General features: G+C 43.1%; 1 protein-coding gene across 1 annotated transcript in view; it reads right to left on the bottom strand.

Annotated features, from left to right (window-relative positions):
• Window positions 1–12,721: 12,721 nt before the first annotated feature.
• LOC134059589 (mitogen-activated protein kinase kinase kinase 11) overlaps window positions 12,722–15,265 on the bottom strand; it is a 41,286-nt gene continuing 38,742 nt past the window's right edge. Inside the window, exons 10-11 of the mRNA XM_062516036.1 lie at window positions 14,838–15,265; window positions 12,722–13,554 (exon numbers count right to left, since the gene is read on the bottom strand). The exon at window positions 14,838–15,265 is cut by the window's right edge and continues 286 nt beyond it. Coding sequence (XP_062372020.1) covers window positions 12,866–13,554; window positions 14,838–15,265 — 1,117 coding nt within the window. The 3' untranslated portion in view covers window positions 12,722–12,865. The remainder of the gene's footprint in view (window positions 13,555–14,837) is intronic.

The raw sequence follows: 15,265 nt of genomic DNA, 5'->3' as shown, positions 1-15,265 counted from the left end.
GAAAAACATATTATGAGCTTTAAATTGCGTATGATTGCTGAATGCACCCTAAACAATCCCCATAATGAAAGAGCCCCCTCTTTCATTATGACTGGTTCTGGTCACAACATAAGCAAGACCAAGACAAGATGATTCAAAAAATCAACGCTGACATTTTTTAACAAAGCCTATTTCTGAAATATATCTGAAAGATATATGAACTGCTGGGTGAATGTGTAGGCTCGTTCAGTATAGATAAATGAGAATGATCATGAAATAGAGGAAAAAGTCTAGGCCATCACTCATATGCCCCAGTTTACCTGCCACCAGGTGACACAGGCCTGATACAACTGCCAGCACCACAACAACGACACTGCCACATCTGGAATGATGGGCAGGTAGATGGGATGAAACCATATGTATGGAAGGAATGTAATCAAGGGCGTAACTTTGGGTCTACCATTGGGGGGGTTAAACTTGCGGCATATTTATCAATTTATTTATTTATTGAATCATTTTCTTCTGCAAAAGGTAACATGCTCATTTGCCGTTCCTTTATTAGAAATACATCATGATGATTTAGGCTAGCTAGGCTAAGCTGTTCACTTGACTGTTTGTGCCATAATGACACAGTAGTTAAATTCAGTGTGCTCACATGGACCGTCTTGTGTGTAGGTGCGCGCCTGCACTAGCCCTATGAGCCCTAGGCTGTTTTAAGGGCATTTTCAGTTAGAAGCACTTATCCTGGTCATTGTAAGTGCCATTCACACATGCTACATATTGGTTTTTTTTTGTTTTTTTTTCAGCACAGTCTAGGCTACCCAGATCTACCACATGTATTACAGTAATACTTGCATTGATTTGATTTAGATTTTTAAATAATACAAATTTAAAAAGCATACTATACACATTCTTACATTTTGACATGTATCTCACCACAGCAAGCTGACAGCTCGACATGACTTGCATGGTTGTGTAGGCCTGACTTGCAATAAGAACCATATTGGGTATAGCCTACTTTGGGGCTGAGCAATTTACAGAAATACGTGGTGTGTGCCTTCCAGAAATAAATGGCCATTTTTATTTAGTGATGAGAAATGACTTTTTGACACTTTTTGTGCTCCATATTTGCTGATCTGACCTGACTTGTTTGTGTGGTAGCACACATGATGTGCACAGATGATGATTCTCTATAATATTTTTTACTGTATTGCAATGAACAAAGTAAAGGCAAAAAAGTGTTTATTTGTCAAACAAATTTGGATGCAATATGAGTCTTGAATTGGATACCATACAGGAGTTTGTTAGGATCTCAAAACCGTATTATGAACGTGACTTGCCATAGAGAAACTGAAATAACGTTGGATTATGAACATATTATGGCTGTTATGCCACACAAAAACATGGGGTAAGTGGAGCTAAATGAAGTTATTATTTTGCTGTCACTTCGTCTGTTTTATGGCCTAGAAGGTTGTATTTGGTATCTGTGGATAGCTCTAGCTCTCCTCTTTCATCTGACATGCGTGCCATATCTTTCCGATGGCGTGTAATTCAAGCGAGAGTACTGGATGCCTGGGTGAATGCAGAGCAATATAGACTGTAAATATGATATACTTTGATTTAACTTCATGATTTTATTTTAGTTTCATACTTGATCGTACAGACAAGTGTCTAGTCTCGTTGGAAAGCCCCGGTTCTGCTCTTTCGTGCAATATAGGTCTCATTTCGCTGTGACTAATTATCCCGGAGCAATGTAACAGCGAAGAATGGGTGTGTTTTTGACGCATTTGCGTCCGTCGGGCTCATAGGGCTAGCCAGCCAACTCCAGTCAACAAGTCATCAGCTAATTTAACAGCTAACTTAGCAATAGGGGTATACCTCCATTTGGTCAGGATTTTTCCTATTTTTGGTTGGTGTCAACCAACAATGAAAAAATGCTGTCTGGCTGCCTTTCAATGTCTTTTTAATCTCACCTGAGTTGAGAGCTTTCTCCAACCATTCATCCCAGCGACTGCGCAAAATAGTAAACAAACTTTCGGTTGAGAACGCAGGTTGGGTAATACCAAGTAGTCGGTGGGCAGGGGGGTACATTTCAGAATATTTTAAACATGATACTATCTTGCTGGAAAATGAAATGAATAAAGAAAAGAAACGAAAGTTATTCATTCAGAATATTTTATAATTTGATAATATTTTTTATTATAATTTTTTTATTTGATATTGGGGGGGTTATATTAGCTGGATCTGATTTTTGCGGGGGTCATAACCCCCCTAACCCCCCCGCAAATTACGCCTATGAATGTAATGTCTGCAACACTGATAAATTGCTCCCGGTTTTATGAAAAAATGCAACGTTTCATTAAACCGGGAGCAATTTATCAGTGTTGCGGACATTACATTCCTTCCTTATAGTTACTCTCCATTTGTCCTGCACCTGCAAGGTGGGATGTGCACACAGCTACTTTTCTTAAACAATGAAACCATATTTAGGCATTTTGCATACAGCATATATTGATGTATACAAGGTGGTGGTGGTGGTGGTGGTGGGGGGGGGGGGTGGTATTCTAGTTGTTAGGGATATGGTCGTCCAAGTGGAACACCATCAATGTTTATGATCAAAGGTTCCATTTGATTATCCATTTAATGCTGAACTGAACTGCAGAGTAAATTAGTGGTTTTTTTGTGGACAAGTGGACAATTTGTCATTTAGAAATGTGAGATATTAAAAAGAATGCCTTTTTCATTTTTATTTCATTATTATTCTTTTTCTTTTAGTAGGATTTAATAAAAACCAACATCATTTTACTCATACTTACTATTCAGTTGAGAGAGAGAGAAAAAAGAGAGAGAGATCAAGAGAAGGGGAAGGGGCCTAATTCTCTAAGTGCAGTGGTGTAGTGTCGTGTCGTGTAGGGCATTCAGAGAGTGCATTAAGTTCTGTGACATTAGGCCAAACAGGTAAGACCTCATAACACTTTTATGAATTTTGCTTGTTAAACCACAATTTTTGTATTAAGTGAAAGCTCTGGAGGTTATTAAAGCATATGGTAGGCTACATACCGGAATGACATTACAAGGAATAAACATAATTCAAGCAAGTTTATTTATATTTTCATGTCAGATACATAGAAAAGTTATTCAATGAGACGTATACACCAGCGTAGTTACATTATGCTAGTTAACAAAATTATAGACAATCATAGACACAGTTATCATAATTTATGCTTGGTTGAATTTATTGGGATGTGGTGTTTAGAACACCCATTACTTTTTTGTTAATTGCCCACCTACGGTATGAAGTAGCTCCAGTTTTTGGAGGCCGTATCATACTTGTATATTATTTCGCCAAACTCATTGTGAAATTAATTGTACTGTCATGTTGCATCACAGCTATAAAATAGCGATCTGACAGACGTTCAGAGCATAGCAACATTGTATGGACTCCACTCCAGAAAATAATGTATACTATAAATATATATAAATATTTATATATAATATAAAGTGCCACTTCTGTGTCGGGGCCGCATTACCACCTCGAACACACATTATTTTCTGTGTTTATTCACTGTGTCATCCATTATCCTTTATATACGTACAGTACATATATTGCATCTGAATGAAAAATAATTACTAGTACCTTTTTTGCTTCTACTGAAAATGATCATGTATGTTCATAATAATTGAGTTGAGTTGTTTATGTTCTTCAATTTGGAGTGAAACCTTTGTATATATTAATATACAGAATGAAGCTACCCCACTGCAAAAATACTTTTGCACGTCCAATTTTGGTTCTTTGAAGGTGCAGACTGTAACGCCAGACAACATCTTTTTTTCCAACATCCAGTATTGACATCCACAGGATGTCTGTATAACATCCAAAATGGTTACCTAGTCCTATTGACGTCCGAATGGGATCATGGTTAGCAAATAGCAGACCTAGTTTGCACCTGTGCAGCCGTCCAGAATTATTCTTGGACCGACGGACGCAATAAAAACATGATCAAACGTCTAAGGTTTAGTGCGTCATCCTTGAGTCAATTTTTCAGAATCAGTTCTTCACTGTTCATCTGGTACAATATTAGTTATTGTCTGCCTCGTCAGTATTTTGCCCTTTGATAATGTTTATACTGTATATTTTTGCACTTTTATTAATGCCATATTCAATTGAAATATAAACTTTATTTATTGTATTGTAGCATCATGCAAATATAAAAATGCCATGTCAAAGTGTATGAACTTAGCATATTAAGACTTTAAGTGCAAAATCCTCTAAACACCACCTCCTTCAAAAATGAGATAATGATGGTGAGTGAATGCTCTCACACAGTATACATTATTCAAATAATTTGCTTCAAAACCCATGAAATACAGTACCACACTCTTCCTGGTCTGAAATATCGATTTGTAGGCCTATAGAAGCCTTAAAAAATGGTAAATCCAAAGAAAAGTGATGAGACAGATTTAGAGGATTTTGCATCTAAACTCTATGCATTTAAACTTTTTTCAAACCTACGACAAAGGTTTTTAACTGCTTGTGGTTGGTGCTTGGAGATCTGCTCTCAATGGTGTGGTCAGATGAGATGCACAGTTTGTTCAATGTTAACAGGAAATGCTAAATAAAGTAAACGTCCTTCAATGTGAGCTCCTCAACAAACCTAGCAGTGGTGTGCAAACACACACACATGCACACACACATCCACACACACACATACCTCTGTCGCATGCACACTATTTGTTTTATCCAGCAAATAACATAATATCCACAGACAATGTCCACAGACAAGGCAGAGTATGTTACACGATTTTATGAAAGTACAATGTATTGCGACATTTAAACAAGTCAAATTTGTAGTTTCTTATGTCTCATTTCATCGAACTAAAGGTACGCTACCCGATCTAACAAAGTTACATAGTGTGGTTATAACCGACAGAGGGCTGCGAAGTGAATGCAGAAGTACTGTTCACCCTGTTACGAGTTGATGAACCGCTGAAATGATTTTGGAAACATAATTTGAAGGTACAAAAAGTGTTGCTTTAAACCTCTCTCTAATTGTGCTCATAAAACAGAAACAGTGAATCACACACCCTGCTCCTGCACCATGGCTGAGGAGATTCGTCTGTCCTTGTTCCTCTCTGCTGGTCTGTGTGCGGGGCTGCCCACTGTCATCTGGGCTCTCTACTCTCTGAGACGCCATCAGGATGCGGGCGGTCATGTCTCACCTTTCATGTGCTCCCTCATCTTCAGTGATATACTGGAGATAGTCCTCATTCCTTTCGTGAACACAAGCCTCCTAGACAAAACCCCATGCCATGATCATTTACCTTGCTGGGTGTTGTATCACACTTTTGCTCAAGTGAGACTCTGCGGTTTGCACTCCCACCAGCTGGTGGCGCTAGAGGGGATTCTGTCTCTTTTGTATCCATCGTGCTCTGTGCATTTCATCTGGTCCTCAATTCTGTCTGTCTCTGTGTGGCTCTTCGTGATCAGCTGTCACTTTCTCACCATTGGCTACACCATCAACCTCATCGTCTCTGTGGTGCCAGTAGTCATGGCCATCGTAACAAGTGTGTTTACCATCAGACTTTTACACTCACCTCCTAGCCCACTAACACACAAGAGTCCAGGTTTATCTGTGCTTGCAGTTGCCCTGTTCACCCTTGTAGTCCTCTACATGCCGTGTTTAGTCCTGAGCTGTGTGACCTTTCCTGACCCTTTCTATGAATCCCCGTGGGCCACCACAGCTGTGTCCATCATGAGTTTACGAGTGGTGACGGAACCTCTGCTGTGTGTGCTGGTGTGCAGGGACACTCACATGTGAGACTTATGAGAATTTAGCTTCAATAGCTTCTGTTGTCTTTACCTGATATAATGTATTACTTACACTGATGAGCAACAGACTGTTATACAGAATAGCTTTCAACTTCGGATATGATTTTGACTAAATACCAGATATCTGAAGATCACTGATTCTTTGTTTAGGATATTGGGATGCATCCTGGAGTTACTTTACTGTCTAAAATAATTTCCAGTCCACTCTTGATTGTTTTGTTTTATCCTTTGCCCACATATAAAAGCCTTCACAATTGTGTGTGTGTGCTTTTTCTTTAGCAGTGTGGTATCTATTCTTAAGAGTGTGGTGACCCCCCCCCCCCCCCCCCCCCCCCCCCCCCCCCCCCCAATTTCCCATTTGAATTCTGTTCCATTGTGCATTCTTGTTGTGGTCTTTTGCCAACTTACACACACACATACAGTATAATATGTGAAAGTGTGAAAGAGAGAGAGAGAGAGAGAGAGAGAGAGAGAGAGAGGGGGGGTGGTAGGGGTGGGGGGGGGGGGGGGCACCCTCACAGAATGTGGCCAACTCTGTTCAACCACTCCATGTTGGTCATAACTTCTTCTGCCGGTATGGTGTAGTCAGACACCATAATAATATTTATGAGCTTAAGAGTGGTGAAAAGAAATGGTTTCCTTTGACGTTGCATGTTTGTCTCGTGTCACATTATACAGCCCTCTGACTCAATATAAGTCACCTAAGTCACCTATTGTTGAGTAGCTGTCCAAACTCAATCTACAGCTCTGTCTCAATGTTCCCTTCGCCATCTAGTGGTGACCAGATGACATCACTCTAGAAAGCCATAAGAAGACTTTTGAGTCAAACATGGGTTGTAGCATGCACCTATTGTGAGATTGATTAAAACACAGGGTGGATGACAACACCAGGTAGGCCTAAATAAAGATTTAAACATCTAATTAAGATTGCAAGCAGTTGTCACCCACTTCAGAAGGGACCACTTCCCTGACTGAGAGCAATCGGAGACTCTCAATATGAGATCCATTCGGTGGATTTGGGAATCAGTGTATGACCCTGAGAAGGCATTAGTTCACGCTTAAATCTATTAAAACTGTATACCCCCATCCAAACTTCTGTCCTGCTCTAAAAGTGCAATCTCACAATGATGTGGTATGTTCATCAGGGTGAATGACAGATCTGTACATGAATACCCTGGCCAGAAAGATGTGTTGGTTACACACACATAAAAAAGGAAAACCCACAGTCCTCTTCAAGGTTGTGTTAAAATTTTATTTGGTCTTGTTTCACTTCTGGTCTTTTTTTTGTACATTTTCTTAATGTTCCACAGGTTAAAACCCCGTTAAAATAGTTGAACACAAACACAAAATACGCACTCAATCTCACATTCACTCAAATCACTTACAGACTCAAAGATTAGGCCCAGCCCAGTAGAAGATTCACAAATGAACAAATAACAAACAAAATAAACACAAACAAAAAACAATAGAACACCTCAAGCACAGAGGCAGAAGATTTGTTTTTTTCTTGTCTGTTTATAAAAAAAACAATGTCTTACACCTAATGCTGGCTTTCAGATGTATATGTAATATAATATATATTTGTATTTCTTATAAAGCCTATGGTTTGAAAAACAAAACATCAGAAAATAAAATCAGCAGAAAATGCACTAATAAAAAGCAAAAGTGTAAAAAGTGAAAAGAGACTCTGCCATCACACCGGTGCAGAGTTAAGATTTCTTCAGATTTTCATATTGCGCACAACTCTTGTATGGGTACCTATAAAGGTCATTCAGTCTTTTTTTTTTTGTTTTGTTTTTTGCTTGTATGTTAACGAAAGCATTTCATGTAGTCTTGAAAACACACACACACATGGCTGAAAATACAATGTGGTTCACCTCACACTGCATTAAACATTGAGAATATTGAGAGATCCTGTATTTGTCCATTGCAGCACCCATACCTTGGTTCTACTCCAGTGAAAATAAGACACAACACAAAGGTGGAAAAAGAGACACAAAAAGGAAAATGATAAGGCATGAAAAAAGAAAGAAATAACAATAACAAACAAACAATAAACAAACAAACAAACAAACAAAAACACACTTTAAATCAAGCATCCTGGCGTGGAATTTGTCTGAGGCCTGTTGAAGTGTTTCGTCCAGTGTATACAGGCCTTGAATAAATATCAATAGCTCTAAAACTCTCTTATCTTTTTTTTTTGTCTTAAAATCTCTCAGCTACATGAATGTTGTATCTGTTTCAATGCTCACCACAGGGGAGATTCCTCCAGCACTCAGAACCGAGGAAGAAAACACAGGCAACCCTCCTGTGTGATTGCGCCAGGCAGATTGATCGTCGCTAAAATGGTTGTCTTTATGTAGAGTCCCAGCTAATTACACACCACTGCACCACAAGTGGATACACCCACAAATCCCAATCCACTCCCTTGCCATGTCCCACTCTTGCTTACTAGAGACAGAACCAACATTTAACATGAAAGTCCCAATAATAATAATTGTTTCATTTGTCAGGACTTTCCTCAGTAACTCAGTAATGCTATTTATCATGGCTCGTTCCTAGGTCAGAGATTGAGAGGCGAGGTAGTTGGCAACCCATCTTTGGCACAAGGCTAAGACTACAGCTGAAGGGGGTGTTTTCTGGAGAAACTACCAGGAAGTCCTGTCCAGGTTACTTGCCAAGTGTTTGTTTCAGTCCCCAGTCAATAGCACTCCTTACAAGCCAAAGAGTTATAGCTACAGTGGTGCAGTTTTGACACAATAAGGGAGTGTGTGTGTGTGTGTGTGTGTGTGTGTGTGTGTGTGTGTGTGTGTGTGTGTGTGTGAGAGAGAGAGAGTGTGTGGTCTCAGGCTGTGTGCAGCCTATCACAGTGTCTTCTTTATGCTTGAGTCCCAAGTCCGTATTTGTTTACAGTAACCTGGTTCCGTTGCTCTTAGCAATGTGTTGTGAGATCCCTGTCGTCTCGGCAACAGAATCCCGTGTTTCAAGTGATTCAATTTGGAGTGTGTGACTTGATGGGGCTTCGGGAGGCAGTGGACGATAGGATGACCTTAACTGAAAGCCATGAGTTGTGAATGAACGGCGGGGTCATTCCAGCTCAGAAGAAAACTGCGCCTCACTGTCTCCAGGTGATCGTCTCGAAAGCTCTGATTGGCCACCACCCTGGAGTACACTTGCCCATTGATGATAAAAAATGACTCAAGAACAGTCCTGTGCTTGTGTGAGTCGTGACACTAGTGAAGACAAGCTCACTGAAAAGGGAGACAACAGCTCCAAGAAAAGTCGAGCTGAATGTCTGTTGATGCTGCGCACTGAGGGGCTTGTAATGCTGAAACTGCTGATGTTTTTTTTTTTATGCTGACGATTTTCGTTTCCACACAAACTATACAAAGGCAGGAATGAATGGAATATTATGGAACACAGGTCCAAAATCAGCAGTGACCTTGAACAAGGGGAAAAAAAGCCCAACGGATCTCAAAGAGAGAGGAAGTTGCTCAACTGCAGGAAAACAAAAAGAATTGGCAGCCTGACTTGCTTTAGTGATTAATATCCTTTAAAATACACACACCCTAGAAGTGAACCCAACCATTTTTGTTTTCAGTGAATGCTTGCGGTTGTTCTAAAGTTTCTCGACCTGTCTTGGTTATATTTCTCCTGCCACTTGGGAGTCATGGAGGTTATGACCTGAATTCTCCTCTCATCAGTGACTAAGGAAAGGGCTTAATTTGACTTAGCATCTCTATCTCTATGGAGTGTTTTCTGTGTGGTTTTAAGACTAATGATTAAAAAAAAACACTGTCCTCTGTCCATATTAGCCAACACATCTTAGTCATATCCACAAACACTGCACTCTGAGGAAACACCCCCACAAGATTATCAACTGCAAGTGAAGCTTATTTGAGAGTTGAACTTATTTGCCCTGATATTTCTTTTCAGAAAGAGCACATCCTTGGCATTTCTTGCCTGAGGTTCCTCAACTGTTATTAACGCAGATTGTCACTCCTGATTCTCATTCACAGGAAACCCACAGCAGTGAATAGCAGAGCAGCGGACCACATTGAGCGCCCATGACTCCCAACCCCTTCCCACATTTCATGTCTTAGTCTAAGGCTTAGCCTATTCCTAGTTAATGGATTTAGCCTATGCCGTTGTTTCACAGTGAAATATTACAAGTGTTTGAAATGTAGGAAAACATGATGAGCATGAGACCACCGAATGATTTGTCTTGCAAAGCAGGGCCATGTTTCCCCAAAACTAAGTTAGCAGCTTTGTTGGTTACAATGCAATTATCCATTGCCAATCAACAAAGTTGCTAACAGGTTTTGCTTTTTGGAAATACACCCCAGGATGGGCCTGTAAGAGACTATAGCAGCAGACAGACAACATACAGTTAGCCTTCTGACAGGAAACTAGTCATGTTGGCTTGCAAACACTAGCTGTATTAGCTATTTAGATTCTTTCACACAGCTAGCATCACTTTCTATGCCTAAGCTCCTGCACCCGGGATGCTCTCGTTGCCTCACTCGCAATAACCACCAGAATAATCCATCTAAAATTGTCTACACTGAATCTAGAAGAATATGGAGATCGATCAACTGCAGTTTTCACCTCGCAGATGACACTGAGAAGAGCCACAGTGAAATAAGGACAGGCCAAACTGTCATAGACAATGTGATGAGATGCTGTACAATGCTATGCATTGTAGCACAGGAGGGGCATGAGGGGCAAGATAAGGTGACCAGATGTCCGAGACCAAAACTGGGGACATAGTCCCAAAAATGTGGAAAAAACTGGGACATTTTCAGTTTGACAATGAATCTGATTGAAATATACAAGTTTTATCTTCAAAAAACGGGGACATAGGTAGTTTTTCTGTATTTTCCTGGGGACAGGCAACCAAAAACGGGGACTGTCCCTTGAAACCGGGGACGTCTGGTCACCCTAGGGCAAGATAAAGATCTGAGTAGCATGTGTGGACATCACTCTGGAACAGAGGTAGAATGGATTGAGACAAGATCCAGTCAGTAGTTTGCTCGTCTGATGGTGCAAAAGCCGGAGAAAATAAACAACAAAATCTCATCGGCTCAATGCAGGAAGCTATTGGTGGCTATCCTCGCCAGTCAAGACAAAGAGTGGGAGGCGTCCAGTTTCTGAACCAATCACCAGAGCTGTCTGGTGTTAACACATTTGAATAAGATGGGTGTCAACTAACAGCCCTCTTTCCAAGTACATTACTAACTTTTGTAGTGTGTACTTAAATGAAAACTGATGGAGACCCCTCTGATATTTCCATATCTCTCATTTTCCCAGCCATTCAGTATGTAGTGGTGAGTGCAAAACCCATCAGTCAATCAGTCCTGATTTGGTTCCCTGTAGGTGTTGAAGCTGAACAGAAACACCTCTACTTTTTTTTTTTTTTTTTTTTTTACATGTTAGCATTCCATGGTTGAATTGTACATCGCCTTCTCCTCCTACCCTGTGCTGCATCCAGAAACAAATCCCTAGTTGGGGTGGAAGCCCATGGTAGTTTTGCCAGCCCTGATTTTTCCACACGACCCACCCCAGAACAACTCACCCACCCCACCTACGAGCCCGGGGTTGACGCGGGCAAGGCCCAGGGTCAGAACGGGTTCTGGAGGGAGTCTCAGGAACCGAAGGAACCAGGACAATGGTGGCCGGACTCTCAGTAAAGGCTAGCCAAAAAAAAAGAAAGGCCTGAGCGGTCACATTCTTTGGCACAAGTGTGTGGAATGTGTAGAGTGTGTGTGTGTGTGTGTGTGTGTGTTCTTTCTCTTTCTCTCCCTGTCTTTCGTTCTTTAATTTAGCTTTTCTTCATCATGGGTCAAAAGCTCATTTGTGTTCTGGAATGTTTTTTTCGGAATGCAGGGAATCTGCCTTTTTTGGAGGAACAGGCTCGACTTTGTGGATTATATTTCCCTCCATTGACCGAAAAATAACAACTTTGCAAATAGAAACGGGATTTGTGTAGGTGTGGGTGCGATTCTCACATCTCTTGGACTGAAACACTCCCCAAGCAGCGACATTCAAGCTCTGAAAGTATCACTAACAGTCTTTATAGTCCGACAAGGTTGACACTTAGAGTGACAAAAGGTGTGTGTGTGTGAGAGTGTATGTGTGTGTGTGTGTGTGTGTGTGTGTGTGAGTGGTGTGCACATTTATGTATTTGTGTATGCGAATATACATGTGTGGACATGTCTGTGAGTGTGTGTTTGGCACTCGTTTTTCCACATCGTAGCCAGTGTGTCACCCCCCCCCCCAAAAAAAAAATACAACCTGTTAGCCTGTCAAACCAGAGCAGATGAGATTCGCATACTGCGAGACACTCGAGAAGCGCACAATACAACCCTTTCACAAAAGAGATACTTTGACATGACACATAAATACAGTCCTGCGATTGGGTAGATCAACGCAAGACCGTTACTCCCACCAGCCGAATTTCAAGCAGACTCGTTTGGATAGGTCCAGACACAGAAAGCGGAAATTCGGAAATTGGCATTTGCGACCTTGTGTTTTGTTTTTTTTATGTTTTGGATTTTTTTTCTTTTTCACCAGAGAATCTGTGTGTAAGTCAGTGAGCCCTAATGGCAATCATCCCCCTCATCTCCATGGCAACATGGCGGATGTACCCAAACTTCCTGGTTATGGCCCTCTCCCGGTCTCTCACTCTATATTTTCCAGAATTAGGCCTCTACTGGAGCTGTGTGTTTGAGTGTGTGTGTGTGTGTGTGTGTGTGTGCGGAGTCTCCTTTTCCTGTTATGTATCCTTTCTTCTCCATCTCCTCTTCTCTTTTTCCTTTTAGTCCAAAAGAGTCCAAATCCCCCGTGCCCTAAAAAAAAAGCCAACTCACCATGTTTCCTCAGAGAAAGCCCTTCCTCAGAGATCACCCCCCCCCCCCCCCCCCCCCATAAAAATACATGAGGGAAAAAATGAGACCTCGGTTTTGGATCTCCCTGTGAGGCTGTAATGGGGAGGGGTATCCTGTGTGTGTGTGTGTGTGGGTACGGAACTGTGTGTGCTTGTGTGTGTGTGTGTATTCAGAAGCGATCGTCTCTGAGTTGCGCTGGGGACCTGAAGGGACTGAGACCCAGAGCCCTCCGCGGCGAGAGCAGCCGCTCTTTAGCGACCTCTATTGGCCGCCCGCGCGTCATCGACGTGGCCGCCGCCGTCGCCGCCCAGCCCAGGTCCACAAACGGAGAGTCGGCGGGGTTCAGCGGCGCCACGCGGAGCGAGGACAGCGTCGGGCTCCCGTTGGCCGAGCAGGGCGCCGAGCGCGAGGTCGTGGCGGCGGTGCTGGCGGTGGGGAAGGGCGGCGCCGAAAAGGGGTCAAAGGGCGAAGGCGTGGGCGGGTCGATGGACATGGAGGCCACCGGCTGGGCCTTGAGGGTGAAAGGGTCGTATTCGGGCGAGGGGAAGGGGTGCCCGCAGTTCGTGTTGAAAGGGTTGGTGGGAGACAGCTGGTAGCCGAGCGGCGAAGCCCCGGGGGATCGGGCGTCCGACGGGGTTCCCGGCTTGCTGCCGCCAGTCCCTCCGATCCGGGCAGTGCCCGCCGAGACGAAGCTCCAGGGGTCGATGCGAGGCCTCATGGGCGAGGGCCGCGGGCGCGGGATGATCTGCACATCCATGCGGGGGGACTTGGGGCTCAGCAGGTGGGGGTTGGGGGGGTAGATGGTGAAGGTGGTCTGATGGCTGTCTTGGCTATCCTGACACAGGGGCAGGTCCAACACTAGAGAGAGAGAGAGAGAGAGTGTTAAAGCCTTTACACTCTGCTCATGCTGTTGTGTAGCAGTACCAAGGTATTTATAATAAGTTACAACATGTTGAATACATCATCAATAATTAACTGAATCAGAAGAAGAATAGAAACAGTGAAAGAGTGAAAGACAGACAGAAAAAGAACAGAAAGACAGTGAGGGTGATGAACAAGGAGAGGCATAATGATGGGTCTAAGATGGACAGACGCATGGCAGGTAAAGAAAAGGGCTGTAAGATCTACAAGTTGAGAAAATAGACAAAAAATATTTGTATGGTATATCTTTACACACTATGGACAAAATTTGACAATTTGACAGGATCAGTCTCAAATTGATTGTCCATCACAACAAATCCCATCCTCTGTAGTGTAAAGACTACAGTATAATTATTAATCTAAATATTTAATTGGCAGTGAGAATTTCTGCAAATATTTTGTCCCAAAATTCTGTCTTGGTGTGAAAGGGCCTTAAGGAGCACGAGTGAGCATCAGGCATGCAGGCAGTAAAAGCCCAGAGGAAAAAAAGGAATAAGCAAAGAAAACTAGAAAAGAAAGATAAATATATGCATAAATATATAAACATGACAAAAATGCTACCCTGGCAGTCAGTGTGTGCCTAAATGAAACACTTTTACGAGGCCGTCTCTCTGGCAAGACAAACATGCCCTGAGTCTGGCCCGGGGAAAAGCCGGACACTCAAAATGGAAAGAGGCTTTCTGACCCCAACACTAAAAACACAGCAACTACACACTTAGACACGGAACCTAAAACTAAAGCTACAGTACAGGCAGAGCCGTAGAACACGGAACTTAAAACTAACGCTACAGTACAAACACAGCCTTCGAACACGGAACCTAAAATTAAAGCTACAGACAAAAGCCGTAGAACACGGAACCTATCACTAAAGCTACAGACACTGCCTTTCAACATGGAACCTAAAACTAAACCTAAACCTGAAGCTAAAGACACAGCCTTCCAACTCAGAACTTACAACTGAAAGTACAAACTCTGCATTTGAACACGGAAACTAAAATTAAAGCTACAGACACTGCCTTCCAACATGGAGCTTAAAATTAAAGCTACAAACACAGCCTTCCAACGTGGAACCTAAAACGAAAGCTACAGACACAGCCTTCCAACACAGAACCTAAAACTAAAGCTACAGACTTAGTCTTCCAATTTGGAACAATAGCAACAGCGATATCACCAACAACAGTTATTCTTATACAACCGAACTGAACTGCATAACAACTCACCCAGCTGAGAGGCGTGTAGGCCTTGGCTGCACCTCCTCCTCCTCTCTCCCCCCTGACTGGAGGTCGGCTCGCTGGCTGCCTCTCCGTTGCTGGCGTGCCGCCACTCCTTGGGGCTGTGCTGGGGCGTGCGGTGGCGGTTGGGGTTGGGCGGCGGGGGCGTGATGGGCAACGGCCGGGTCTCCATGGGGGTGAGCGTGGGCGCGGAGGCGGCCGTGGCGGGAGAGCGTGGCGCGGCGGCGGGTGAGCGCGGCGGAGCGGGCGGCGGGAAGTCGAACAGCAGCCCTCTGGGCAGCGAGTCCGTGCTGAAGGTGATGAGGTCGCCCGTCATGGCCGGCGCCGGCTCCACGACTTTCACTTCCGGGTCGCAGTGGATGGGGCAAGGGGCGGGCAGGGAGGCCAGGGCGGGGACTGGGACTGCGACTGGCTGA

This window comes from Sardina pilchardus, chromosome 16, assembly GCF_963854185.1.
Source record: "Sardina pilchardus chromosome 16, fSarPil1.1, whole genome shotgun sequence".
Classification (NCBI taxonomy): domain Eukaryota; kingdom Metazoa; phylum Chordata; class Actinopteri; order Clupeiformes; family Clupeidae; genus Sardina; species Sardina pilchardus.
The sequence above is the reverse complement of the archived record's forward strand: the minus strand, read 5'-3'. Positions and strand labels throughout refer to the sequence as shown.